This window comes from Notamacropus eugenii, chromosome 2 (assembly GCF_028372415.1).
Source record: "Notamacropus eugenii isolate mMacEug1 chromosome 2, mMacEug1.pri_v2, whole genome shotgun sequence".
NCBI classification, from domain to species: Eukaryota; Metazoa; Chordata; class Mammalia; order Diprotodontia; family Macropodidae; genus Notamacropus; species Notamacropus eugenii.
In genome coordinates this window covers 485,643,955-485,670,346 of record NC_092873.1, presented here as the reverse complement: position 1 = coordinate 485,670,346, position 26,392 = coordinate 485,643,955, and the positions used below count along the sequence as shown (strand labels likewise).

The 26,392-nt window shown below is 42.6% G+C and overlaps 1 protein-coding gene across 1 annotated transcript; it reads right to left on the bottom strand.

Annotated features, from left to right (window-relative positions):
* Window positions 1-16,190: 16,190 nt before the first annotated feature.
* LOC140529860 (low affinity immunoglobulin gamma Fc region receptor II-like) lies at window positions 16,191-26,104 on the bottom strand. Its single transcript, XM_072648831.1, has 6 exons — window positions 25,816-26,104; window positions 23,168-23,188; window positions 20,730-20,984; window positions 19,722-19,832; window positions 17,285-17,339; window positions 16,191-16,567 (listed from the first exon to the last, which is right to left on the bottom strand). Exons 1-4 carry the CDS (start codon window positions 25,889-25,891, stop codon window positions 19,729-19,731), a joined length of 456 nt encoding a protein of 151 aa, XP_072504932.1. The 5' UTR covers window positions 25,892-26,104; the 3' UTR covers window positions 16,191-16,567; window positions 17,285-17,339; window positions 19,722-19,728.
* Window positions 26,105-26,392: the final 288 nt, after the last annotated feature.

Below are 26,392 nucleotides of genomic sequence, written 5' to 3'. Positions count from 1 at the left end.
TTCTTTTAAGAGTAAAATTTTAAAAAATTACCAAAAAAATTAAATATATGAAAAAAGGAAGTAAAATAGCAAATCAGAAATGCAACTGAAACTACAGAGCCAATCTGACTGTGAAACTAGAAAGACCCCTGGGAATATGCGTAAGGGAGAGGAAGGATAAAGTTGCTTATTTGTTTCCTCCAATCCAAGTAACATGAAAGACAGTAGCTACAAGAGAGTCCAACTGAATGACTGGGCAGGCAACACTAGGCTGAGGCTACAGGGGCTAGTGCTGCTGTTGTTGGTCAGTCATTTTCAGTCATGTCTGACTCTTCGTGACACCATTTGGGGTTTTCTTGGTAAAAGATACTGGAGGGGTTTGCCATTTCCTTCTCTAATTCATTTTACAGATAAAGAACTGAAGGAAACAGGATTAAGTAATTTACTCAGAATTACAACAGCTGGTGAGTGTTTGATGTTGGAATTGAACTCTACTGTCCTTTGCCACCCAGTTGCCCCTTTCCTTTGCCATTATCTACTCTCATGGTTTTCCCTGAGTTAATTGCTCAAAGGTTGTCTATTTCCCTAGTAAGGGAACTAGACTCCCAGGGCTTCCATTCCATCTTCATCTCGGATTCCTGAGGAACAATGCTATTTTTGGCTTCCTTGAATGTGTCCTTCCCAGGAGTGGGAGAGGAAATAAAAAAATATGTTTAGAGTGAAAATGTGAATCACACGTGGAACCATCAGTTTTGTTCCCAAATACAAAAGAAGGAATGTTAAGCAATAAAATATCATAAGATGGTTTATAAGTAATTAAAACTCAAGCTTTGTTGGGATATTTATAAACAGTTCCTTTGCAAGAGCTACTTATTAGTTATTTTTCATTTTATTTTCCACTGAATATAGCCCAATAAATGCCAGATGGGCTCTTTGTTTCCATGATTTCTCTTTCTATGGGAAATATTTTCTTGACTCTGTCAGTCTACCATAGTCTCTGCCACTGCTCCAACTGCTCTGAAGTTCCTGGAGGGAGGAGATGGTACCTGCCTTTTGAGATCTTACATGATCCCATACCAAATGAGAGAGTAAATCAATAGGTGGCAACACCATCATAGTAAAGGTTTCCCTAAGGCTTTGAGTTCATGACTTGTGACCAGAGGAGGGGAAAGGCTTTCCTTCATACCCACCTCCCAGATCTTTAGAGCTCAGAGAGCTTTCCTTATACATCAAGGCTGGCAGAAGGAAAAGGCGTAAGTGTTAGGTATTGACCCTTTAGTAGAATATATTCATAAAATTCTGTCTCAACAGTCAATTAAAATAATGCTTATTGCCTGTAGGAATTAAGGGTGGTACAAAGACCAGTTGCAAGAAGTCCCAAGACAAAGGCAGGAGCTCAGTAGCCCTAGGGAAGTCCATTTTGGGGTGTGGTAGGCTCTAGTGGGACAAAGGCTCAGAGTATCTCCCAAGCCTGTCAGGCCCTGTCCACACCATTCATTTGTGGAACTTGACCCGAGCATAGGTCCCTTCAACCTAGCTACAGAGGCTGATGAAATGAAAAAACCATGAAAAACTCCCAACACCATGAGAAAATACCTTGTTATCACAGATATCCAAGGATTGTCTGAGGAGACAGCTCTAACAAAGATAGTCACCCCATAAGTCCAGGTAAAGTTGAAGAGAAAAAAATTGTCTGAGTAGACAGCTCTAACAAAGATAGTCACCCCATAAGTCCAGGTAAAGTTGAAGAGAAAAAAATTGTCCTGTCCAGAAGAATTACAAGATTACCTGAAAGAACTAAAAAGAAAGATACAAAATGCAATAGTTAGAAAGGAAAGAATGGAAGGGAGAATTGATACCTCAGAAGAGATAATGAAAAATCTCTCACCAAAACTGAATGCTATTGAAAATTAGAATGGGTTAGACAGAAAGCAACATATCAATGAGACAAAAAGAAATATCAAAACAAAGTCAAAAGACTAAAAAAAGAGAAGAAATCTAAGAAATCTTAATCAAAATAGCTGATAAGGAAAGCAGATCAGGGAGACATAATCAAAAAATTATTCCGCTCTTTGAGAATCATGATCAGAAAAAGATCTTGGTTACTGTATTTCTAGAAATCATAAAATGAAAACTACCTAGAACCCTTAGAGCCAGAGGACAAAGAAAAATAGATACAATCCACTAGTCTCCTCCTAAAAGAAACCTTAAAATGAAACCTTACAGAAACATCACAAACAAAATCCAGAGCATCCACATCATAAACAGTGCTACAAGTGGCCAAAAAAAAGGTTCACATACCAAGGAACCAAAGTCAGGATCCCAGAAGACTTTATAGCTAGCACTTTAAAGAAGAGGAGAGTTTGAAAGCCAACATGTGAAAAGGCAAAAGATAAAGGCTTACAATCAAGCATAGCATGTCCAGCAAAATTAGGTATACTCTAATAACAGAAGAAATGGCTATTTGGTACAATAGAGAATTTGTAAGTATTCCTGATGAAGAGTCCAAAATTGTATAGACATCTTGAAATGGAAATAAAGTTACCAAGACAAGCATAGAAAAGTATGTATAAATGTACACCCCCCCATATATCCATATATATATGTATGTATATGTTTAATTGGAAAGGAATATGTGGAGATGAGTTGTTTGCATTCTAATGCATTTGGAATTAGAATTCTCTGAACCCTAAGATCTATTAAGAAAATAAAGATGACAGAGAGTCTATGGGTGGTTTTGTTTAAACAAAAATGAGGGGGACATAGACACTACACTAGGTAAGAAAGGAGGAGGGAGAAAAAAATCACTATCACATAAAAGAAGTATATAAGGTAAAGACTATATAATCATGGAGGAAAGCGGGGAAGAAGCATCCCATGAACCTCACTTTCACCTGAAAGTGAGAATGGTAAATGGAACACAACTACACATATATGTAGATATTAGCATAGAAATATATTAAACTAAAGATGGAAATAGGAGGGGACAGGACAAGAGAGCAGGATAGGTAAGAGAATAATCATAAGGAAAACAAATTCAAAGTTGAAGATAGGAACATGAACGTATATCCTAAAGGAAAGGATGAAAGAGTAAAAAGAATTTCGGGACGGGAAAGGGGAAGAGTTAAGAAGCACAACAAAGAGTAAACAGGTTACTTCATTTATAGATCCCAAAGGTAAAGCAAATTCTGGGCAAAGTGCTAGTGGAAAAGACTGAGAGAAATAACATTTTTTTTTCTCAATCATAATCCTGAATGTTAATAGGATGAATTCACTCATAAAACTGGAGAAGATAGCAAAGTGGATTAGAAAATAGAATCCAAACCATATGCTATTTATAAGAAACATATGTGAAACCCAAAGATTCATATAGAGTTAAAATGAGGAACTGGAAAAAAACCTATTATACTTCAAGTGAACTTAAAAAATCAGAAATAGTCCTGATTTTAGAAAAGGCTACAGTAAATATAAACTTGATCAAAAGATAATCAAGGATATTATATTATACTTAAAAGTACCATGGATAAATAATTATCAAAATTGTGTGTGTGTGTGCGTGTGTGTGTTTGAGAGGAGGGGAATTGATGAATTTGAGAGGATTGGAGCAGCAAGTGGTAGTGGGATTTGGGGGAACCATAGTGACTCCATTTTGTGACTCAATTCTGAAGCTAGTTCAGTTTCCCTTGTACTCAGTTAAGGGTCTAGTTCACTTTCTGTCTTGTGAGAAAACTTTATTCAATTGTGGGAATTGTGAGAGGATTTTGTTGCATTGTTTGAATCTAGCCCTGAATGGCTGGGAAGCTGGGCTACCCTTACCTACTCCTTAGAGACCCTTAACTCAGGACCTAGGTTATGTTGACAAGAAACCAGTCAGATTCAAAGACTGATGCAAGGAGTTTTCTCACAATTGTACATCCCAAGCAATCCATATGTCTTGTCTGAAAATTGGCCCTGTACTGTTCAATTAATTATTGTTTCCTAGTTCTTTGGATTGTTCACAGACACTTGGTGATGGAGGAAATGGGACACCTTCACTTCTGATTTCAAGGAATTTCACCTATTCAGTCTCCCCCTCCCAAATGGGAAAGTCTCTAATCTTTCCTCCAATTAGAAATCAGATTTCTTAATGTCATGTTGTTTCCTTTTAATTATTTGACCTTATTTGATTAATTGTTTTTGATGTATAAAAGTCTTTCTTCCCCTGTACTCAGGGTCCAGCTGTAGACTGAGGTGGGGTCTGGCCCTGGTTTATTGAACAATTGGCATGCACTAATTAATAAATTGATGTGCTCAGAAGATGGTACCTTTATTTCTTCAGTCATTTCATCTTTCACCTGCCACATGTGATTGCATCAAATAGCATAGCATCTAGATTCTTAAATTAGATTAAATTAAATTAGAGGTAGAAATAGATAGCAACATGATAATAGTGGGAAAATGTAATGTGCACTTATCAGAGCTAAATAAATATAAGCAAAAGATTTACAAGAAAGAAATTAAAATTGTGAATAGAACTTTAGAAAAATTAGAGATGGTGGATCTCTGGTAATTATGGAATGGGAATATTACCGCTCTCTTTACACCCTCCCCCTTCCAATCTTTCCTATTAGTGTAAAGAAAATCATCATCCTCCCAGTTCTCCTGTCTCATAATCTTGGTGTCACCCTGAACTCCTCACTCTCTTTAACCCTCCCTATCCAATCTGTTGCCAAGATCTATGAATTTCACCTTTGCAACATGTCTTCAATATGTAACCTTTTCTCCTCTGATATTGCCAACACCCTGGTACAGGATTTATTTCCTCATATCTGAATAATTATAGCCTGCTAGTTGTTCTGACTGTCACAAGTCTCTCCCCACTTAAGTCTTTCCTTCATTTAGCCACTGCCAAGCCTAGAGGCCTGTATTGGGCTACCCGAGTCTTTCTTACCTGTCCAGGTCTTCGGCTGGCCACACCGGATGCACGTATGAGAGAAAGGACGTTCCAGAGTCAAACAGGGGTTGAGCTTTATTACAGGGTTTCGGTTACAAGTGCAGGGGGTCTTCTTTCTTAGGACGAAGAGGGGGAGATTTCCTAAGAAGGCTAAGCTTAAGGGAATGGAAGTAGAAGTACAAGCGGGGAGAGAGGGGGAGGGGAGAGAGGAAAGAAAAGAAGCGGAGCCCTACTTTTCTCTTTGGCTCCACACGTGCTAAGAGAGCTTTTAGGCTTCCTCAATCCTACTTAATCTTCAGCCACACAGTTTGCATCTCAATACCGTGCTGTTAGGTAACTAGGTGTGCTCCAATCCGGGACGACCTCGAGGGCAGGGAGACTCCACCCATCAGGTATCTCCGGGGGAGAGGCGGAAATACCCGAGCTAGCCGAGCTAGCTCAGTCTGACCTTCTCGAACCCCCGCTGTTCATGGAGGGCCTCGTAAGACTCTAAGATTTAGAAGTCCCACTTTTACCTGCCCGAGACTGTCCACACGGAATTGAGCTTCCAGTCCCAACATATCCCCTTCTTTGTTATGCGCGGAGCGCACCTGGCTCTAGAGCAAACAGTGGCTGGAGGCTGAGTGGATTAAGGAAGGCCTTTAGCATATGAGTACCTTACAACAAGACTTCATTCACACAGAAATCTGCAGCTAGCACAACTGACAAAGGGAGGCATCAAATAAAACAAAGATGAAACTAAATGGCTGAGTTACAACAGGGGAAGTGCAATCAACTAAAATCCCAAAGCATATTTTAAGAGAAGCAGCTGGTGTAGGCGCCTTACACGTCATCACTCCCTTAATCTTGCAAATGGATCTATACAGGTGGAAGATTGGTCACCTCCTCCCCACCCAAGTGTCCTGGGTTTGTGATATCAAAGTCCTCATTCAGCTGGCGAAAAAAGGATGCCTAGATGGGAAGCTGTCAGCAGCAGTGTCTGCGGTTGTGATGAGGGCTGCTTCCTCTCTGGGCAGCAAGGTTAAAGCTGTCAGCAGCAGGCTCAGGTGGTGTATGATCCTTCTCCGGGGTCTCTGGGCTCTCCGGGGTCTCCGCCTCCTGCGTCTCCGTCGTCTCCAACCTCGGTTCCCACCTACGGATCCTTCTAATGGGAATCCACGCATCACCTTTTCCTGTGGAGACACAAACATACCCTGGACCCCATATTAGTATCTTATACGGACCTTTCCATTTCCCTGAGGCCATATCCTTTACCATGGCCCATGTGTCTTTATATCCAGCCTGGGTATTACTTTCCTTGCGGGGTTGTCTTGGAAAAGTCACAAAATGTCTCATAGCTGGAGTAGTATGTGAGTTTCTTGAGATATGCAAAAAATTGTGTGTATACACAGCTGTATCAAGCTCTGATTGTGTTAGGCGACCTTTTCCCCTTCTTTGTTTAGCGAGGATCGCCTTCAAGGTGAGATTGGCCCTTTCCACTATGGCCTGGCCTTGTGGATTGTAGGGGATTCCTGTAACATGTCGAATCCCTAGATCGCGGAGGAAGTGTGTAAGGGTTTGAGAAGTATAGGCAGGGCCGTTATCTGTCTTTATTTCTAAGGGTAAGCCTGAAACAGAAAAACAGTGCCAAAGATGTTGAATTACTTTAGCACTTGATTCACCTGGCTGTAAAGTCACCATAAGGAATCCGGACCATGTGTCAACTGTCACATGTATGCACTGGCCCTTAAGATGGGTGACATCCATTTGCCAAATTTCATTGGGAGCCAAGCCACGAGGACTGACACCCTGGTCTAGAGATGGGTGGAATGGGATACATTGGAGACAGCTCTTAACAATTTTTCTGGCCTGTTCCTGAGTTATCCCATATAATTTGCAGAGGGCTTCTGTGGCTAGGTGGAACCTATCATGAGCCTTTTGGGCCCTTTCTTGTGGTTCCACAGTGTGCCCTACCAGGTATAGTGAATTGTCTGCTATTTGATTTCCTTCAAAAATTGGTCCTGTGCCATTTGTATGTGAGCGCACATGTAAAACATAAAAAGGGTGTGTTCTGTTATTAATGGTGGTCAATAGCCGCTCACACTGTGAAAAAATATTGGACCGATAATCTACAATAGAGTCCTCAATCCGTGAAATTAATAAAGATGCATACTGACTATCAGTGATAATATTAATGGGTATGTCACTATATATTTGGAGAGCTTGGATTATAGCTTCCAATTCGTTCTGTTGAGTAGAGGTGTAGGGTGTGTTAACTATATATATCTCTTGGGAGGCCGAATTATAAATAGATGCCTTGTGATGTTTCGTGGCATCTGTAAAAATGTTAGGCCCTTCTACTGGGTTTGGTGAGTACCTTTTCACTGGTGCTGGGGCCCACTGTAATAATTCTTTGAATAGGAAAGTCGAATTTGGTTTCATCTGGGCCCAGTGGAGTATAGTGGCCCAAGAAACATGATTCTGAGCTAACTCTTCTACATCCTTAGTGGTGAGTGTAGCATAAAGAATTGGCTATTTTTGGTATATGTGGGTGGCTCTTCTTACTGCCTCTAGTGCTAACCGTCCTAGAAATTCCCACTTGTTTAGTAAACTGCTTCCTGTTTTACTTAAATATACCCACTCTAGGGGCTTCTCTTTTTGGTGTATGACGGCATAGGGAGGTGTGGTGGAGATAATAGATACCTCCAGATCTCCTCCTGGATCCCACCGAAATGTGGTGGACTCTAAAAATTGTTTTTTTATTGCCTCTATGGCCTTGGCTGCTTCAGGAGTCAATGTTCGTGGGGAATTTAAAGCAGAGTCTCCTGTCAATAGTAAATATAAAGGTTGCATGAGAGGTAAAGGTATAGGCACCTTTGATCTTATCCATTGGATAGCTCCTACTAGTTTCTGAGCATCATTGAGTGTTTGGATCTTTATATCCCATTTTGGGGGTTCCGGCCGAATGATGGTGCCCTGTATCTGATATCCCAAATATTTGTAATTGGGTCCTCTCTGTATCTTTTCAGGAGCAATAACTAATCCTAGTCCTAAAAGGTTCCTTTCTACTGCTTGGAAACACTTCTCCAGTTCCTTGAGCTGAGGTGCAGCTATAAGGATGTCATCCATATAATGGATGATTTTGCATTGGTATTGCTGTCTGGGGCTTTCTAAGGCTTGATTAACATACCACTGGCAGATGGTGGGGCTGCAACTCATACCTTGGGGCAATACCTTCCACTGATACCTCTTTGCAGGTCCTTCATTATTGGGGTGAGGTATTGTAAAAGCAAACCGAGGACAATCTACTTTGTTTAAAGGAATGGAAAAAAAACAATCCTGAATATCAATGATTATAAGTGACCAACCCTCCGGGATGGCATTAGGAGAAGGGAGACCTGGTTGCAGGGCTCCCATAGGCATGAGAGACTGATTTACCTTCCTTAGATCTGTAAGGAACCTGAATTTCCCGGATTTTTTCTTTATAACAAACACAGGAGCATTCCAGGGTGACTTTGATGGTTCTATATTTCCTTTTTCTAATTGCTCCTTAACCAATAGTTGTAGTGCCTGGAGTTTTTCTGGGGTCAGGGACCATTGCTCCACCCAAATCGGGGTGTCTGACTTCCAATTCAAGGGTGGGGACTCCAGTGCAACTGCAATGGCCCTTACTAAAAATTTGATAGCTTCATCCCGAGGCGGCTCATAATGTCCCTGCCCCAGATGTTAAAACTAAGTCCTGGAATCACCAACGGCCATACGGTCCCTTGGTGATCCTCTGCCTCCCACTTTACTGGGTGCATTGTCTCTAAGGTATTTTGGCACCCTCCTATTCCCCACACTGGTCTCTGGCTTTCTTTAAGCTTCCAGTGCCGGGGTACTGAGTGACCGCTAAGGCAGGTCCTATCCGCTCCAGTATCAAGGAGGCCAGTCATGGGAATTCCATTAAGCCAGATCGTACACTCAGGTCTATTCTGTCCTATTTCCTTTAGTAACTGGATTTGAACTGAGTGCTTTAAAGGAAGGGCAATAGCTATGGGAAGCTGATTGTCTATATGAGCTGGCTCGGCTACCACATTGGAGCATGGAAGTGCTGTGGTGCCGGTGGGATAAACTCCTGTATATATAACTACGGGTGCATGAGAGGGGTTCTGTAATATTAGGGATTCCTCCTGTATGGGGTCTCTCAGGGGAATCATGGCAAACTGATGAGCTGCAAGCTGGCACTTCTCTAAGCTGTAAAGGTGTTGCTTTCCTTCCTCTGGCCCCATAATCTCCTGTATTCTCCCTCCAAGGGGCCGTCCCGATTCTCTGCCAAAGGGTACACTTTCGGGGCCCTCGAGGGGCCCCTCACCCCGTTTCCCGACTTCCTACATTGTTTAGCTAAGTGACCTGGCTTTCCACATGAAAAACAAGGGTCCTGGCCCCTCCCTGTACTTATTTCTTTCCTACACTCTTTCTTAAGGTGTCCCGGTTTTCCGCAGTTAAAACATTTTTTCTCCAAAGAGATATTACTTAAGGCGGCGGCCAGGTACTTCCCTTGCACCTGTGCCAAGTAGACCTGACTTCCTACCCTTTCACATCTCTGTATCATCTCTTCAACAGATGCATTCTTTGGCAGTCCCAGCATTGCCTTTTTGCAGTCATGATTACAATTCTGCCGCAGCAATGTCCTCAACACTATCTCTGTCCCTTGGTTTTCCTCTCCCATATCTCGACCTACTGCCTCCTGCAGCCTGGCCACAAAATTAGTAAATGGCTCATTGTTTCCTTGCGTAATCCTAGTCATGGGAAACTCTCTCTCTTTCTTAGAGGCTATAACCTTCCAGGCGGCAATAGCCATTCCGGCAATCAAAACATAATCGGAGGCTGAGTACTGTAATTGATTTCCTGTAGCCTCAAACTGCCCTGTTCCTGTAAATTGCTGATAAGCCTGGGGGGCCTGAGCCCCTAGCCCACCGGTAGTGCTCTTTACCCTCTGAGAAAATTCTGATACCCAAATCACATTCTGCCCAGGGGTAAGGCAGGCTCTAGCTAAGCTCTTCCAGTCATTAGGAGTCAGAACGAACTGACCGCTGAGAGTTTCAAGCATGGCTATAACAAAGGGTGAATTAGGGCCGTGCTTGGTACAAGCCTCTTTAAGAGTCGCCACTCTCTTCCACTCTATAGGTATGTGGCTCCTCTGAACCCCACCGGGGACACTGGGGTCCGCTATTTCTAACACAGGAAATGTCCCTACATCTTCTCCATTCTCTATAGCCTTTCTTATTCCTTTTTCCAAACTGGACTGTGGCCCTGAACTGTCTGACCAATGGAGCAGGTTATAAGGAGGCGCGGAGGGAAGGCACGGCGTATTCTCCCCTGCCTCGCCTTTTCCATCCGCTAGATGGAGCTCCGGGTCTATTTTTTCTTTACGCTCCTTAACTTTCCGCTTAACTTTCTGCTTGCCTGGACTCTCCCTCCCTCCCGTGTTCTCCCCTCCCCTCTCTCCGCTTCCACTCTCATTCCAATCCTGCCCTGGCCTCTCCGGCCCTTCCTTACAAAATTCTCGGAGGTCGTTTAACTCTATTGTGACCCCCGCCTCCCTGCCTTCCCTGTGAAGTGTCTCAGCCCAGACCTCCTGTTCCTCTGGCTTTATTACTGGCAATTGATTCCTCATCCCTGCCCTTTTCCCAGGGGTTTGGGAAGCTTCTCTCCCCTTTCTCTCCTTCCGAATCTAGGATTCGGGACTCGCTTCTTTCACAGCCCCTTCCGGGTGTACCCCAAAAGCACCCAGGATTATCTACGCTCCCAATCCCTGTTGGGGCGACAACTGCCAAGCCTAGAGGCCTGTATTGGGCTACCCGAGTCTTCCTTACCTCACCTCCCGAGGTCTTCGGCTGGCCACGCCGGATGCACGTATGAGAGAAAGGACGTTCCAGAGTCAAACAGGGGTTGAGCTTTATTACAGGGTTTCGGTTACAAGTGCAGGGGGTCTTCTTTCTTAGGACGAAGAGGGGGAGATTTCCTAAGAAGGCTAAGCTTAAGGGATTGGAAGTAGAAGTACGGGAGGGGAGAGAGGAAAGAAAAGAAACGGAGCCCTACTTTTCTCTTTGGCTCCACACGTGCTAAGAGAGCTTTTAGGCTTCCTCAATCCTACTTAATCTTCAGCCACACAGTTTGCATCTCAATACCGTGCTGTTAGGTAACTAGGTGTGCTCCAATCCGGGATGACCTCGAGGGCAGGGAGACTCCACCCATCAGGTATCTCCGGGGGAGAGGCGGAAATACCCGAGCTAGCCGAGCTAGCTCAGTCTGACCTTCTCGAACCCCCGCTGTTCATGGAGGGCCTCGTAAGACTCTAAGATTTAGAAGTCCCACTTTTACCTGCCCGAGACTGTCCACACGGAATTGAGCTTCCAGTCCCAACAAGCCACCAAACTGATTTTACTAATGCACAGGTCCAACCATGTTATCCTCCCCACTCCCAACCCCTACACATACACACATACACACACACACACACACACACACACACACACACACATACATTCCAGTGGTTCCCTATTATCTCCAGGATCAAATACAAATTTTTTTGTTTGCACTTCAAAGCCCTTCATAATTGCTTCCTGTCACCAAATGTTTCCAATCTTATATCTTACAACTCACCATGTACTCTTTGATCCAGTGACACTTGCCTCTTTGGTGTTGCTGAGTCAAGACTCTCAGTCTCTTGGATCTGGACATTTTCAATGCCTGTCCCTCATGCCAGGTATGCCTTTTCCCCTCATCTCCATCTACTGGTTCCCAAGGATTTCTTTAAATCTCAACTAAAATCTCATCTTCTACAAGACATTCCCAACACTTTTAAAGCCTAGTGTCTACCTTCTTTTTATTGATTCCTATTTATCCTCTATATAACTTGTGAATATGTAGTTTTTAGCTTGTTGTCTCTCTCATTAGATTATTAGCTCCTGAGAAGGAAATTATGATTTTTATATTAATTAATTTATGTGTATTGAATATCCTAATAATTTAGCTTTCTCAAGAAATGCTTCTCTGACTTGGGAGTCAGATCTCACAATGCAGCTTAAAATGATCAATTAAACTTTGACAATGGTCACAATCACTGCCTGTGTAGCTGAAGTGAAGAGAATCAGAGACTGTAGAACTTGCTCCCATCACAGAACTCTGGTCCTGTAACCTATCAAGTAATGACCCCCAAGGATTCAGGTAATATTGTTCTCACAGGACTCCGGAGTCATATAGTCTTCCATTTGTGGGTTTGTCATGGGGAACCACTCTGGCCATGGAAAACATTGTAATCCACCTTTCTCCCTCCTTCCCACTGTGATCTATGTATACAATCTCTGTCTTCACTTCAGCAAGGTGGAATTCTGGTGAGGAGAATTCCTGATTTGCAAATCCATTCCTCATAATGAAACTAACCAATTAAATGGCTGTCTGATCACAGTCACTTTGTCTCTGGTCTGCTGTTTTGTCATTTTCAGGTCAGAGACTGGCTCAGTAAAGTCCTGTTAACACTGTTAAAAGGCAAGGAATGTCTTTTGCCTTTCTTTGTACCCCTAGTGCTTAGCACAGTGTCTGACGTAGTAGGTTTCGATAATGCTTATTGTTTGACTAAATAGAAAAGATATTACATATTTACTAGCTGCATCTATAATACTTACAATACATATAATACATCTATAATATATACAAATTGAGGATGTATTATATCACAAAGACTTCACCAAACATGCAGAAAAGCAGAAATACTAAATCCACAATTTACAGATAATAATTCAATAAAAATTATATTCAATAAAGGGCCCTTGAGGAAAAAACTGAAAAATAATTGAAAACTAAATAACTTAGTTCTAAAGAACCAGTAGGTAAAAAAAATGATAGAAATAAGAGAAAATTTCAACAAAGAAAATGGTAATAATGAGAGCACACCAAAGCTCATAGGATGCAGACAAAGCAGTTAGTAGAAGAAAATTTATATCTCTAAATGCTTTTGTTAACAAATGAGAGAAAGAATAAGTTAATAAATGGGCATGTAACAAAAAAAAACCCCAACCTTGAACAATCTCCATTCAGGCAACAAAGTAAAAATTTTCAAAATTATAGAAGAGATTAGCAAAACTTAAAGCAAAAAGACCAATGAACTAACAAATAAAGCTAGGATTCAGTTTTTTGAGTGGAAAAAAAACCACATTAAATAGCTAGCTAGTCTGACTTTAAAGAGAAAAAGAGGAAAACCAAATTATTTTTATGAAAAAAGAAAAGGCACAACAACTGAAGGGGAAATAAAGAGGAAATGAAATTATGAGAAACTATTTTACCATTCAAAATGATTACAGAGCCTCATACCTACTAGATGAGCAAATAGGACAGAAAAGGTAAATGACAAATGTTGGAAGGAATATAGAAAAAATGAGATATTAATGCACTGTTGGTGGAGTTGTGAACTAATTCAACCATTCTGTAGAGTAATTTGGAACTATGCCCAAAGGGCTATAAAACCATACCCTTTGACTTAGCAATTCCACTACTAGATCTATATCCCAAAATAGATAAAAAACAAAAAGGAAAAGGACCTATATGTACAAAAATATTTATAGCAGTTCTTTTCTGGGGACAAAGGAAACTGAGAGGATGTCTGTCAATTGAGGAATGGCTAAACAAGTTGTGGTATGTGAGTATGAGGGAATACTATTGTACTATAAGAAATGATGAGCAGAATACTCTCAGAAAAACCTGGAAAGACTTGCAAGGGCTAATGCAGAATGAAATGTACTATGTATAAAGTAACAGCAATGTTGTAAGATGATCAGCTGTGAATAACTTAGCAATTCTCAGGAATACAATGACCCAAGACAACTATAAAGGACTTACGATGAAAAATGCTATCCATCATCCCCAGAGGGAGAATTGATGGTGTGTGAATACAGACTGAAGCAGATCTTTTTTAATTTTATTTTTTCTTGATTTTTTGTCTGTGCTTTCTTTCAAGTATGATTATTGTGAATATGTTTTACATGAATACACATATATAACCTTTATCAAAATGCTTGCATTCTCATGTGTATTGGGAAAGGATGGGGAGGAAGCAAGGAAAAAGAATTTGGAACTCAAAGTTTTAAAAACAAATGTCAAAAATTGATTTTACGTATAATGTGAGAAAAATACTAAATTTAAAAAAATGATTAGAGAAACTATAAAATATTTGGGAATGTATTATATACAAACAAAACTGATAACTTAGAGGAAATGGATGAATACTTTCAAAATACAAAGTGTCCAGATTAACATAGGCTATTTAAACAAACAATATCAGAAAAAAACAAATTGAAAAAACTACGAACTATCAAAGAAAAAACTCCAAGGCCATATTGCTTTACAAGTTAATTCTTTCATATAGTCAATGAACAATTAATTCCAATACTCCACACACTGCAATAATGAGAAAATAAGACATCCTTTCAATCTCTTTCAATAGCACAAGTACATTCTTGATACTTAAATCAGGGAGAGACAAAAAAGAGAAAGAAAACTATGGAAAAATACCCCTAAGGAACCCTAATTCAAACATTTAAAATAAAATATAGTAAGTAGATTACAATAACATATCAATAACGATTATATACTATGACCAGATTGACTTTTTAACATAAATAGTGTTAGTTCAATGTAAGACCTTTTTAACAAAATCTTGCATCCATTCCTGTGAAAAACTCTAGAAAGCATAGGAATAAAAGGCTTAATAAAAATCAGTTTCACTAATTCAACTGCATTCAGAGAATACAGAATGTATATCCTTCACCTCACCCCATGGAGAGACTGGGGAAATGAGTGAGAGAAGGAAAGAAGTGCTGTCCATGTATTAGCAAGTCGGAGATCATAGCATCCTGATAGACAGTAAGTGCCAGAGATACACAGCAAATGCTTAATGAGCATTATTGAATTGAATTGAGGTCATCTGGTAAAACCTCCTCTTTTGGGGGATGGGAAACCTGAGGCCAAGCAAAGTGAGCTGATTTATCCACCATCATATTCCTAGTAAGTAGAAGAGGCACGGTTCAAACTCGGGCTCTCTGCCTTCAGCTTCAGTATTCCTTCTACAGCACCATGCCACCTCTCATCCCAAGGTGCCTTTGATACCCCTCCCCCACCCCACTCCACCTACCCTGGGAAAAGAGATTGGGCCCCAACCAGAACAGCAGCACTGAGATACCCTCCTCCCAGGGGAACAATGCCTGCCTGGAAAGGAGTGATTACAAGTGACATTCCCTGACCCCTTGCCCAGATACTCTTTCCTAATTCCCTGCATGCCTTACCTACCTCCTGCTCACTACAGGCCAGATTCACATTGAGCCCCAAAACCTTTAGCACCAAGGACTATACACTGGTTCCTATGGCATCAATGGATCTGATGGGATAATTCAGGGGCATCTTCTCCTCTTGAGGCTTCCTAGATGCTTCAAGGGAGAACACAGCCAGAGAGGACTAATGGGGAAACCAGAGAGGTTTCCATTAAGCACCAGACTTTTCAAAAGCAGACTGTGACTAAATAGGTGCCTGAGGCCCACTGTCTTCTGCCCTAGGACCTTCCATTTAACACAAAACAAGAACTATTTAGGGGTGGGACAAGGAGACTGGTGGCAGAGACACCCTATTTCATCACCTGTAGATCATCCTGACCTAAGGCAAGCCATGCTCAGCCACCTCCTACCTCCACCCCAACACCTATGGAAAGAAAACTGCCTCTACAGCCAAGGCCTGCCCTAGGGAGGCAGCAGTGTCAGGAGGGAGCAGAGCAATTCCTCTAAAGGGACCCAGACATTTTGGATTGTCCAAAGTACTGATGGAGAGTGATTCAAGGTAGGAAGTCATTTGGGTTGAGTAGATGTTGGCAGCATAGATAGGCAGTGTAAACACTGACAGTCAGTTGCTTTCAAGTCTTTAAAAGCAGTTTCAGATTCATGCAGACAACCCCAAAAGAGATTTTCAAATCCATTTTCCTGGAATGGCAAAGTTGGCTCAGGAAGCAGCTGGTCTCCAGCCTTAGGTCCACCAGATCCCTCAACCTGGTGCTTGTGGGAACAAGCAGGTCAGGGTCACTGAGGGAGGGATAGAGGTGGTCATGACTACTGGTGATTCTGATTAATCTAATGTCCTGATAATTCTTCCTCAGGACTGTCAGGACAGAATCAGCTTCTAAACAGGAATTAGCCGGAGCTGAACAGAGCAGGCTAGAGACAGGAGAGTTAGTAATCAAACAAATTTAATTTCAAAGTGAGAGAAAGGGCTTGCAAGCAAGGACACGAGTTCCTGGGGCCTCGCCTCTATTGGGGAGACCTGGTTGAGTGTGGCCAAATCTCTACACTTATACCGGTGGTTATCCAGTGGCCCTGATATTGTGGGATGACAACAACAAAGTGATGAGTTTGATTCAAAACAGGGCTTCATGTCTAGAGCTCAGGGAACATCTGATGCTGGTCAAAGCAATGCAATTATTATATGATTTTGTTAGATGGATTTGATCATCCACAGGATGAGCACAAAGGACTGTTGTTAATTCCACGTTAGGGCATCACTTGCTTCCTGGGTCTTAGTTCTGGAAAACTGAGTGTGTCCGGACAGCCTGACCTCTATGTAATTTATAGATGAATAAGATGCTGAAATCCCCACCTACAGAAAACAGAGAGATGAGTAAGAATTTGGGAAGTGAGATGTGTAGAGTAGACAAGATGGAGCAACAGAAAAACATAATAGAGTCCGCTAAGGAAGGGGGAAACAGGAGAGGGTGGGTTGTGGGGGGAGGGAATTGAGGCTCCACAATTAACTTATGAATGAAAAGAAAAGTGGTCAGGCCCAATCATTGTTATATTAGAGTGTTTATAAAGTGCTAGAGATGCTGCTGCTGCTGCTATTTGTATAGATAATACAGAAACTTAAAAGTACAGTCCAACCTTCTACGAGTAAAAAAAAAAAAATCCAAGCTTGCCCCATTCTCAGGCCATTTCGTAAGCCAAGAGAAAGGTGGCCAGACTCTTTCCCTGAGCCAGCCCTACCTCCCCACCTGCAGCTGCGGCTGGGTCTGCAGCACACCTCCACTCCACAGCCCTCACTCCTCACCCTTCTTAGCTGAATATATTCATCTTCTACTAATGACACTGGATTTGAACCCAGAAGATCTGAATTTGAATCCTGCTGCCGTCACTTAAAAGCTGCATACAGTGCAGTGTAATGAGGGCCAGATGTAGAGTCAAAGCAGAGCTCTGCCAGCTGTGTGCCTTTGAGCAAGTCACTTAACTTCTATAAGACAGAATTTCCTCATCTGTAAAATGAGGGGGTTGGACTAAATAATCTCTGAGGTAATTTCCATCTCTAAATTTATGATCTTACGATTTTTAGGATTGTGGGCAAATCAGATGATCCCTTTGAATCTCATTTGCTTCATCTGTAAAGTGGGGATAATAAAGAAATATAAATAAAAACTATAATAAACATATCTTATAATATGTTATAATAATATATAATAAATATACAAATAAATACTAAATATTATTTACAAATTAAAATAAAACTTAAAAACTACTTAACTTACAAGGTTACTGAGGATTAAATTATATTATTCTATCCCTTCCCCTCACCACTGACCTCATAGGGCTCCTGAGAGTCCTCTACTAGCCCAAGATACCCCTTTACTCCCCTTTCTGAGAAGCAGAATTGAACTCCTGGTTGTATCGGCTTTGCCATGTAATATCTCCACTTTCCCCCATCTCCAATGTTGTCCTAGCTGTGCTACAGAGCTGACCAAGAGATCTGAGTTTCTGTCTTCCTTGCAGCTCTGCCTAACTTCCACAAGCCTCCTTTTCTTCAGCCTCCAGTTCACCTTGCAGTACACACAGTATCTGTGTCCCACCATATGCTGGAACAGCCAGTGAGAAAGCTACCTCTACTCATTTCATTCCTCTGGGAGATTCTATCCTTGTTCCCTATGTTTAGGACTATCAAGGAGAGCTGAGACAGGACACACACAGGGTTAGTGAGACAATGGGAAAAAGTCATGAACCTCAGAATCAAGGATGGGGAAAATGGTTTCAAATTCAAGGAGAAACAATACCACCTTAAAGTTGCCACACCACTCAATGAGATACTTTCTGAGACAATAGGATGTAAACAAGCACAAAAACCTTGGGGTTTCTGTCCTGTAGATCTCAAGACAGGAGAGGTGGGGGACCAGGAGTGGAAGCCCCAATCTTCATCTCATGTGGAGTGATGTCTGTGTCTCATGACCCAAAAGTGGCTGAGCCACTTACCACCTCCCACCCCTCACCCATCCCACTGCCTGGAGAGTCTAAGGCTCCCACCTTCCCTGAGAGTTTGACTCCAAATCACTGAGGTGCCTTCATACAGCACTCAGGTTATTCAGGGAAATCTGGTTGAGAGCATGGGGAGAAAGAGAAAGGCAGCCAAGAGTGCTGAAAAGAGGCCAGATTAGAAGTTGGAGCACCACTGTAGTTCTGACTTTGCCCCCTTTCCATTTGTGTGACCCCAGACAAACTACTTAACCTTTCTAGGCCCCCATTTTCTCAGCTGCAAGGTCAGGAAACTTTGTAGATGACCTAGAAGGTCCCTTCCTGCTCTAAATCTATGATTTTATGCAACTTCAAACTTTGCTTTCCCATTTCAGCCACCCCACACACAGCCTTGTCTCTGACTAAGGCCACCATTGAAGAATCCAGTAGGGATAATCCCAGCTCAAGGAAAAGAAAGTGGACAGTAGTAAATCTAGAGGATTGTCCAAAGAGACAAGAATGCTGCTGATAACTAAGTGGAGTGGATAGGGATGTGTCTCAGAGGTCACTCAGTCTAGATTTTAATGTCTCCTAGAGACAATCTTCATTACTGCCTTTCTGTTTCTTACTATTTCTCTTATATATTTGCTTCTCCATCAAGCTATGTTTTTCATGTGATAAATTGTGATATTTTTATTTGTTAGATTTGTAAAGCACTGTCCCCAAGCTCCTGACTCCAGAATCTATGGAGCAAAAGGACTCCCCTGTTGTATTAAAGAATTTCACAGTTATAGGTATGTGTATGGCTGAGGATTCTCTAGGCCAGGGAAAAAAATCATACTGATCTGCTGGGATTGGAAGCTCAATTCCATGTGGACAGTCTCGGGCGGGTAAAGGTGGGAACTTCTAAATCTTAGAGTTCTCACGAGGGCCCCCATAATAACAACAGGGAATTGAGGAGGAGACCGAGCTATCTCGTGTATTTCCACCTCTTCCCGTGAGAAACGTGATGGGAGAGAGCTCTCCCCGCCCTCGAGATTGTCCCGGATCTGGGCACACCTAGTTACCTAACAGGCACGGTATTGAGATGCAAACTATGCGGCTGGAGAGCTTAATTGGAGTCAGGAAAGCCTGAAAGTTCTCTTGGGCGGAGGGGCCACGTGTGAGGACAGAAGGCTCCGCTTTTCCTCTCTCCGCTCTTCCCTCCCCCTCTCTCCCCACTTACACTTCTATTTCCAATCTCTTATTGTAAGATCTTTGCCTCCTTGGGAGATTCTTCGCTCCCTCCTAAGGAAGAATTCCCCTGCACTTGTAACCAGAACCCTGAATAAAGCTCAACCCTTGTTCGACTCTGGAACGTCCTTTCTCTCATATGAGCATCCGGCTTGGCCAGCCGAAGACCTCGAGAGGTGAGGTAAGAAGACTCGGGTAGCCCACAGGCCTCTAGGCCTGGCACTGATCCAGGTTCTAAGGAAGGATAGGGTTGGGATCTTGGCCAAGAAGAGAGCCTATTATATGAGAAACCAAGGGGAATCACATACCTGGTTTCTAGTTTTGCTTGTAGTAATACAGGGCAGGAACAGTGATTATAGCAATCAGAACCAGGGGGACCAGTAATACTGCAACCACGTTTGTGATGGTCAGCTCCTGTCCTGATCCAGGGAGAGAGAGATCTCAAACACACAGAATTTCTTCTTCCCTACTTCTACCCTCTCTTTACCCTCCACTATAGCTAAATCAGTCATGCTTCATCTTCAGTAGCCAAGCCCAGTCCTAGGCTTTCCCGGCTTCTTTTTGTCTCATCTCCAATCTCACCTTCTACAAGAAGCCTTTCCCAATCCCTCTTAATTCTACTACCTTCCCTCTGAGATGTACTTCATATGATCCTAAATATATGTGGATTATACAGAGTTGCTTGGATGTTATCTCCTCCATTAGACTGTAAACTTCTTAAAGTCACAGACTGTTTTTTTCTTTCTTTGTATCTAGAAAGCTAAATATACTATGGGCCCCAACACTTAATAAATGCTTGTATATTTTTTGTTGACTTGATCCAGGCTCCTTCACTCTACTGATGGAGGCCTTCACACATAACCTGGCAGATGGGGCCCAAGAGCCAGAAGAAAAGGATACTCCTCAGGCCTCTCTTCCAGGGAGGGGCCATGTATGCAGGCTTACACAGTCTCTGCCTGGATACAGAACTATCCTGAAGGAGATGACCTGGGAGATGACAGTGGATAAGTTGTATGATTCTAGGAGTACTTTATAAATTTTGTATGTGGATGACCTTCTCCCCCTACTTAGGCAGTTCCAATGATATTCTGGGGTCAGTTCAAGCATCATTGAAAAGTTATCTTCTTAAAACTTATCACTTGTGCACTGTGGTGTCCAAAGGAGGTGAGCATAGTTGGTTAAGAATGCCCATGTGAACTAATGATCAAAGGCTCTGCCAATAGACAGGATATGTCACTTTCAAGGCTTTACTGGAAGCAGATTTCAACTTTTTCCTCCCACTCCACCTCACCCCAGGCTCCTTATCCTTCACTTACTACTGGAGACCTGCAGTTTCACAGATTTACTCATGAAAGTGTGTTGTGTCCGGCACTGATATTCCCCACTGTCCTCCATTTTGGCAGCTGGGATGAAGAAGGAGTCCTCGTGAAAGTGGAGAAATGAACTATTGTGGTACCATTCGATGGAATCATTTCCAGGGATCTGGAACCCTTCACAAGTCAAAGTCACACTGTCCCCTTGGGCCACATTGGACCATGGGGGTTGCAGGGTCAGTACTGCCCTTGGGAGACCTGATAGGTAGAGGAGAGGGGAATGAAGAAAAAGTGTCTCCAAAGAGGCATCAGATCCCAGATGTGAGGGAGGACACCAGTGACAGGCACAGAGAACAGAATGGAGCGTGTTTAGAGGGCTGTGGAGGAGACAAAAGGTCAGAGTTGGGTCAAGTGCTAGTGGCAGTTTTCTCACACATTGATGCCACACTGAGGCATGAGATTATGGAGCCTTTTCCAGAAGGGTGGACAGCTCCCTAAGGATCCCCTAGGTTCCATCTGATTGGTAAAAAACAAACAAATACAAGAACAACAACCAATAACCACAAAACCCCAAGAGCTCTTATCTTCTTCTCAAAGGGAATCCATCTCAGGGAAAGGCAGAGTGAATGATCTGGAAGTTCAATCTCCAAAATCTAGGGAAACCCTGAAAAGTTCTGGGGTCAGTTTTGTTCTATGGGAAGGAGAGGGATCCATTTACTGAAGAAATGCTCTTCCTGCAGAAAGAGGGAGAGTCACATTTGCCTTCATTCCAAGGCCAGGCATCCCAGCTACCTGCTAGCCTCATCAAAGGATCAGAGTCTGCCCCCAAATCCCTCCTCCTCCAAGGCTCCCAGATGACATAATACAGAGATCCAAGATCTAAGTATAACAGATACAGACACATGTACAATGCACAGTACATATACTCAACATGGTGTAGACAGCAGCACCCACAGACTGTGAGCTGCTTGGGAGAGGGGATTGTGTTTGCCTTTCTTTGTATCCCCAACAATCACTACTATCTGACACATCACAGACTCTTAATAAATACTTGTTGACTTGATTTGACATGACCCACACAGCACATACACAGACGTTTAGACATCACTTGGGGCAGGAGAAAGAGGCCAGCTTTGGATTCAAGGATCTTGGGATCAAATTCTAGTTTAGCCACTTACTAGTTGTGTGTCCTTCGGCTACTCAGCTAACCTTTCTTGGACTCAGTTTCCTCATCTGCAAAATGAGGTAGCTGGACTGGATGACCCCTCCCACTCTGATCCATGACCCTTCAACTATGTTGATAACCTCAGAGCAACCACAGACATAAGGAATCCAGTCATGCCATGGGGAGTGAGAATGGAAAACAAGCACTTATTAAGTGCCTGCTGTGTGTAAGTATTATGCTAAGCATTTTACACACATGCTCTCATTTGATCCTAAATCATAAGATTTAGAGCTGACCATTTTACAGAAGAGAAAACTGAGGCTTGGAGCAGTTAAAGAACAAGATCAAATGGATAGTAAATAGCAAACATTTTTTTTCCATGGAATAGGTAGTGAAACACATACACGAGCTCAGGGATATAGAAGAAGTGGAGATATACATGTAAGCACCACTCAAACCCAGAAGGGCAGCTAGGTGGGGCAGTTTATAGATCTCTAGGCCTGATGTTAGGAAGACCTGAGTTCCAATCTGGCCTCAGACACTTACTAGCTAGATGACCCTGGGAAAGCCTCATAACTCTGTTTGCCTCAGTTTCCTCATCTGTAAAGTGAGCTGAAGAAGGAAATGGCAAACCTGTCTAGAGTCTTAGACAAGAAAATCCCAAATGGGGCCACAAAGAGTAAGACAACTAAATAATAATTCCCTCAAAATACAGAGAAATATGGGGACACCTGAACAGGCTAGCCTTTTTTAAAGGGTATATGTTTCCTGTGACTCCGTGACTAAAAAACAAATTCCCTGGGTAGCTAGGTGGCACATTGGATAGAGCAGTGGGCCTGGAATCAGGCAAATCTGAGTTCAAACTCAGGCTCAGGCACTTAGCTCTCTGACCTTGAGTGAGTCACTTAATTCTTATTTATCTCAGTTCCCGATCTGTAAAATGGGAACACGCTAGAGAAGGAGAGTTGAACATGACTGAACCATCTAAAAATAACACTTCTGAGGAAGAGGGCTGTGTCTCTAGCAATAAAAACAAGAACAAGCCCTGGGTAGAAACTGCTGAGAGTAGTTATCTTAGGGACAGTTGCTTCCTTACTGGTCCTAAAGTCTCACACTCCCCTTAATGAGATGGGTTCAAGGCTCCAGTCAGGATAGGAGTTATTGTCCTGGATATACTGATATGTCCTATACTGCACTGATATGGATGTTCAGGAAGGGAAGAGATGAAGGGAGTTGTTAAAAAAAAGGGGGGGCCAAAACTGAATACAGAACTTACCATTACTCTTGATGACTGGAGCTGCAAGAGACCAGAAAGCAGGGATTAGACCAATTCAGGGAATCCAGAGGCTGGGCAGCTCCAGTATGGGCCAGGCTAGGGATTCAGAGGAGCCTGTTGTGCAGTCTTTCCCCAATGTTCCTCAGAGCTTCCTGGAATCAAAGGAATTCCAGGAGCACTGGAAGTCCCCTCCCCTCAAACTAGAAAATAACCTACTGGCTGCTCAGTGATATCTAAAATGCCACCATTGGAGACCTTCCTGTGCCTTAATGTTTTGTTCCCTTTCAAAATGCAAACATCTTTACATTTTAGGGTGAATGAATTTATTGAATTAAATCCTTTCTTAAAAGTAGGATTTAATCTAAGAGTGCTCATGAGCAGGGAGAAGGATAAAGAAAGGAGAGGCTCTGGGGGAGTGGCTGTATCTGGCTATATTTTTTCACCTCTTTTTTGGTTTTTGTTTGTCTTTTTTTATTTGTTATTTGCTTATTTTTAATATTCTTCCTTTTTTTTAAAGTTTGAATTCCAAATTTTCTCCCTCCACTCCATCTCTTCTCTACCTACTGAGAAGGCAAGAAATATGATATCAATTATACATGTGAAATCATGCAAAACATATTTCCATATTACTGGTTATGCTTCTTAAGAACTAGGAAAGGCCATGGGTGGGGGCTACATGTTTAGCGTAGGATTGGTGAATAGTCACAGTTTAACCAGGTGGTGCAGTGAATAGAGCACTGTGCCTAGGCAGGCTGATCTGAGTTCAGAACTAGAACTCAGACACTTAACTAACCATGTGATCCTGGGTAAGTCTCTTAACACTGCCTGCCTCAGTTTATTCATCTGTAAGATGAGGACAATAACAGCACCTATATCACAGAGTTGTTGTGAAGATCAAATATCATCCATGTAAAGCCCCTTACAAACCTTAAAGAGCCATTTAAATGTTAGCTCTTGTTATTAGTACAAAGGCAGAACTGGATCCTTGCTTGAATAGGGGAACGAGGTCAGGGATGTTCAGATGTTCAGAGACTGTACAGAGGGAAGGTGCAGGAAAATCAGAACTTTCCCTCCACGTAGACAGAAAGACAGAGCTATGGGGAAAGCATCTCTCCAGTAATGCACTGAAAATGGAAGAACTGCAGACATTCCAGTGTCTTGGACAGAGCAACTGCTCTGAAAGTCAGGACACATGGCCATTGATCTCAAAAAAGTTCCTTCATTTATCAAGTGTTTATGGAACACTTTTATGTCATTTACTAACTATGGGACCTTGGGCTGGACATTGAGCCCTCCCAGGGCCTGAGCTTCATCTATAAAATAGGACAGCTAGACTAGATGGCATCTTGGGTCCTCTTGGGCTCTACAGTTCTATTCTAGCCTTTTCTCTCCTTCATTTTCACAACCAAGCACTGCCCATGATCAGATATGGAGATTTCTCTGCTTCAGTGCTATTACTGAAATAGGTCCAAGGTTCATGGAGACCCTAGGGCACTGAGGTGAATGAAAAGATGCTTGGACTTGACAGAGCTCTGGACATCCAGGAATCTGTCCAGACACAAGCATCACATTTAGGGGAGTGGAGTGTCTGCCATGACCCACTGTGGGCAGGCCTAGAGCCTCTAGAATGCATTTGGCCTTGGTGGGGTAGGAGATGCACACTCAGTATATCTCATCTCAACTTAAAATTGGATCTGGAGATGATTCCCCCAAAAAAGAGAAAAGAAGAGGAATTTACACCAAGATCAGAGCAATAGTCTGGGTCAAATGATGGCTCTGCTGCCTTTGAGGCCTTGGGCAAATCATTTACCTTCTTTGGCTTTAGGTTGGTTGGTTTTTTTCTTTTCACCTAAAAAATGGGGGCAGAAAAGGGAAGATTCCAAGTGGCCACTAAAGTTTCTTCCAACTCTCAATCTTTGATTCAGGGCCCCAGCTCAGTGCTTAAAACTACACTAACATGTAATGGGGACAGCCTGTGTACCCCTCCAACATCACCACCACCCTCCATTCCAGACAATGTCTATATATATGAAGGAAGCAAACACGAATCTCTTAACTCTTCAAGCCTCACAATCTGCTCTTTCTGAATTACTGATATTGGGGTTTTCCCTATTCCCAGGTTGCCCAGATACATACTTCCCTTCCCTCAATAAGAAAAGCCAGCTTTAGATACAGGAGAGGGGGCAAATACCAGCAAACTTTCATGATTTGAGCCACAGAGGGAGAAGCACCCTCATGCACCTCTTGACTGAAGCCATTTGATTCCACTGTGGTTATTAAAATAGAAACATCCTGAAGAAGTCTGTCTACTACTGAGTTGTTATGAGCCATTTATACCATAGAGAGGGGCAGGTTCTCAAAGGAAGACCACAATAGGAGGAAGAAAGAAAAACTATCAGGTGCCTGGTGGAAAGAAGGCACCCAGAGAAGAGTTTTCTATAGGAATCGTTGGCAACTTTCACATCTGTCCTCTGTCCTGATCCTAAGGAACTGGTCATGTTTAGCCCTTTCCCACTCCTACCCTCCTCCATCTTTCCATCTTCCCCACTTGTGCTTTCCTTCCTTTTTGGGCCCCCAAACAATGCCTGAGCTAGAATCTGCCTTTGTCTTTGCACCCCCATTTTCTGCTGCATTAAGCTCAGACTCACCTAGACACAAAAGTGTTATCCACAGCAGCACAGAGCTGGTGGTGGTGACAAGCTGGGGCATCCACAGTCTCCCCATGGCAGGCAGGGGATGCCAGGAGTGGATTCCAAACAGCACAAAGATTCAGAAAATAGCAGCACACAGCTGTCCCAACAACTCCAGCACAGTCCACTTAAGAGGACATAAAACTCTTCTAAAAGAGGGACTGAGCATTAGCCTTCTACCTCAGTCTCCTCCCCTCCTCCTCTTTCACTGACCCTCCTCCCACTGAAGTCCCCCTTCCTTCTGCTCCTTCCCTCTTTGCCAATAGAAGGGACTAGCCAAGGACCCACAGCTGGAACCAACTGATTACTCAACTGTAATTTCAGAGAAATCTATTAGATAGCACGCAAACTACTCCACCCTAGCCTCAGTGGAACCCAAGACATAAGTCGCACTGTAAGTAGAAGTGTGTGTGTGTGTGTGTGTGTGTGTGTGTGTGTGTGTGTGTGCGTGCGTGTGTGTATGGATAATATATATATATATGTTGGTATAATTATATGTAAAGAATATATGTATGTAGATATGTATGTATTCAGG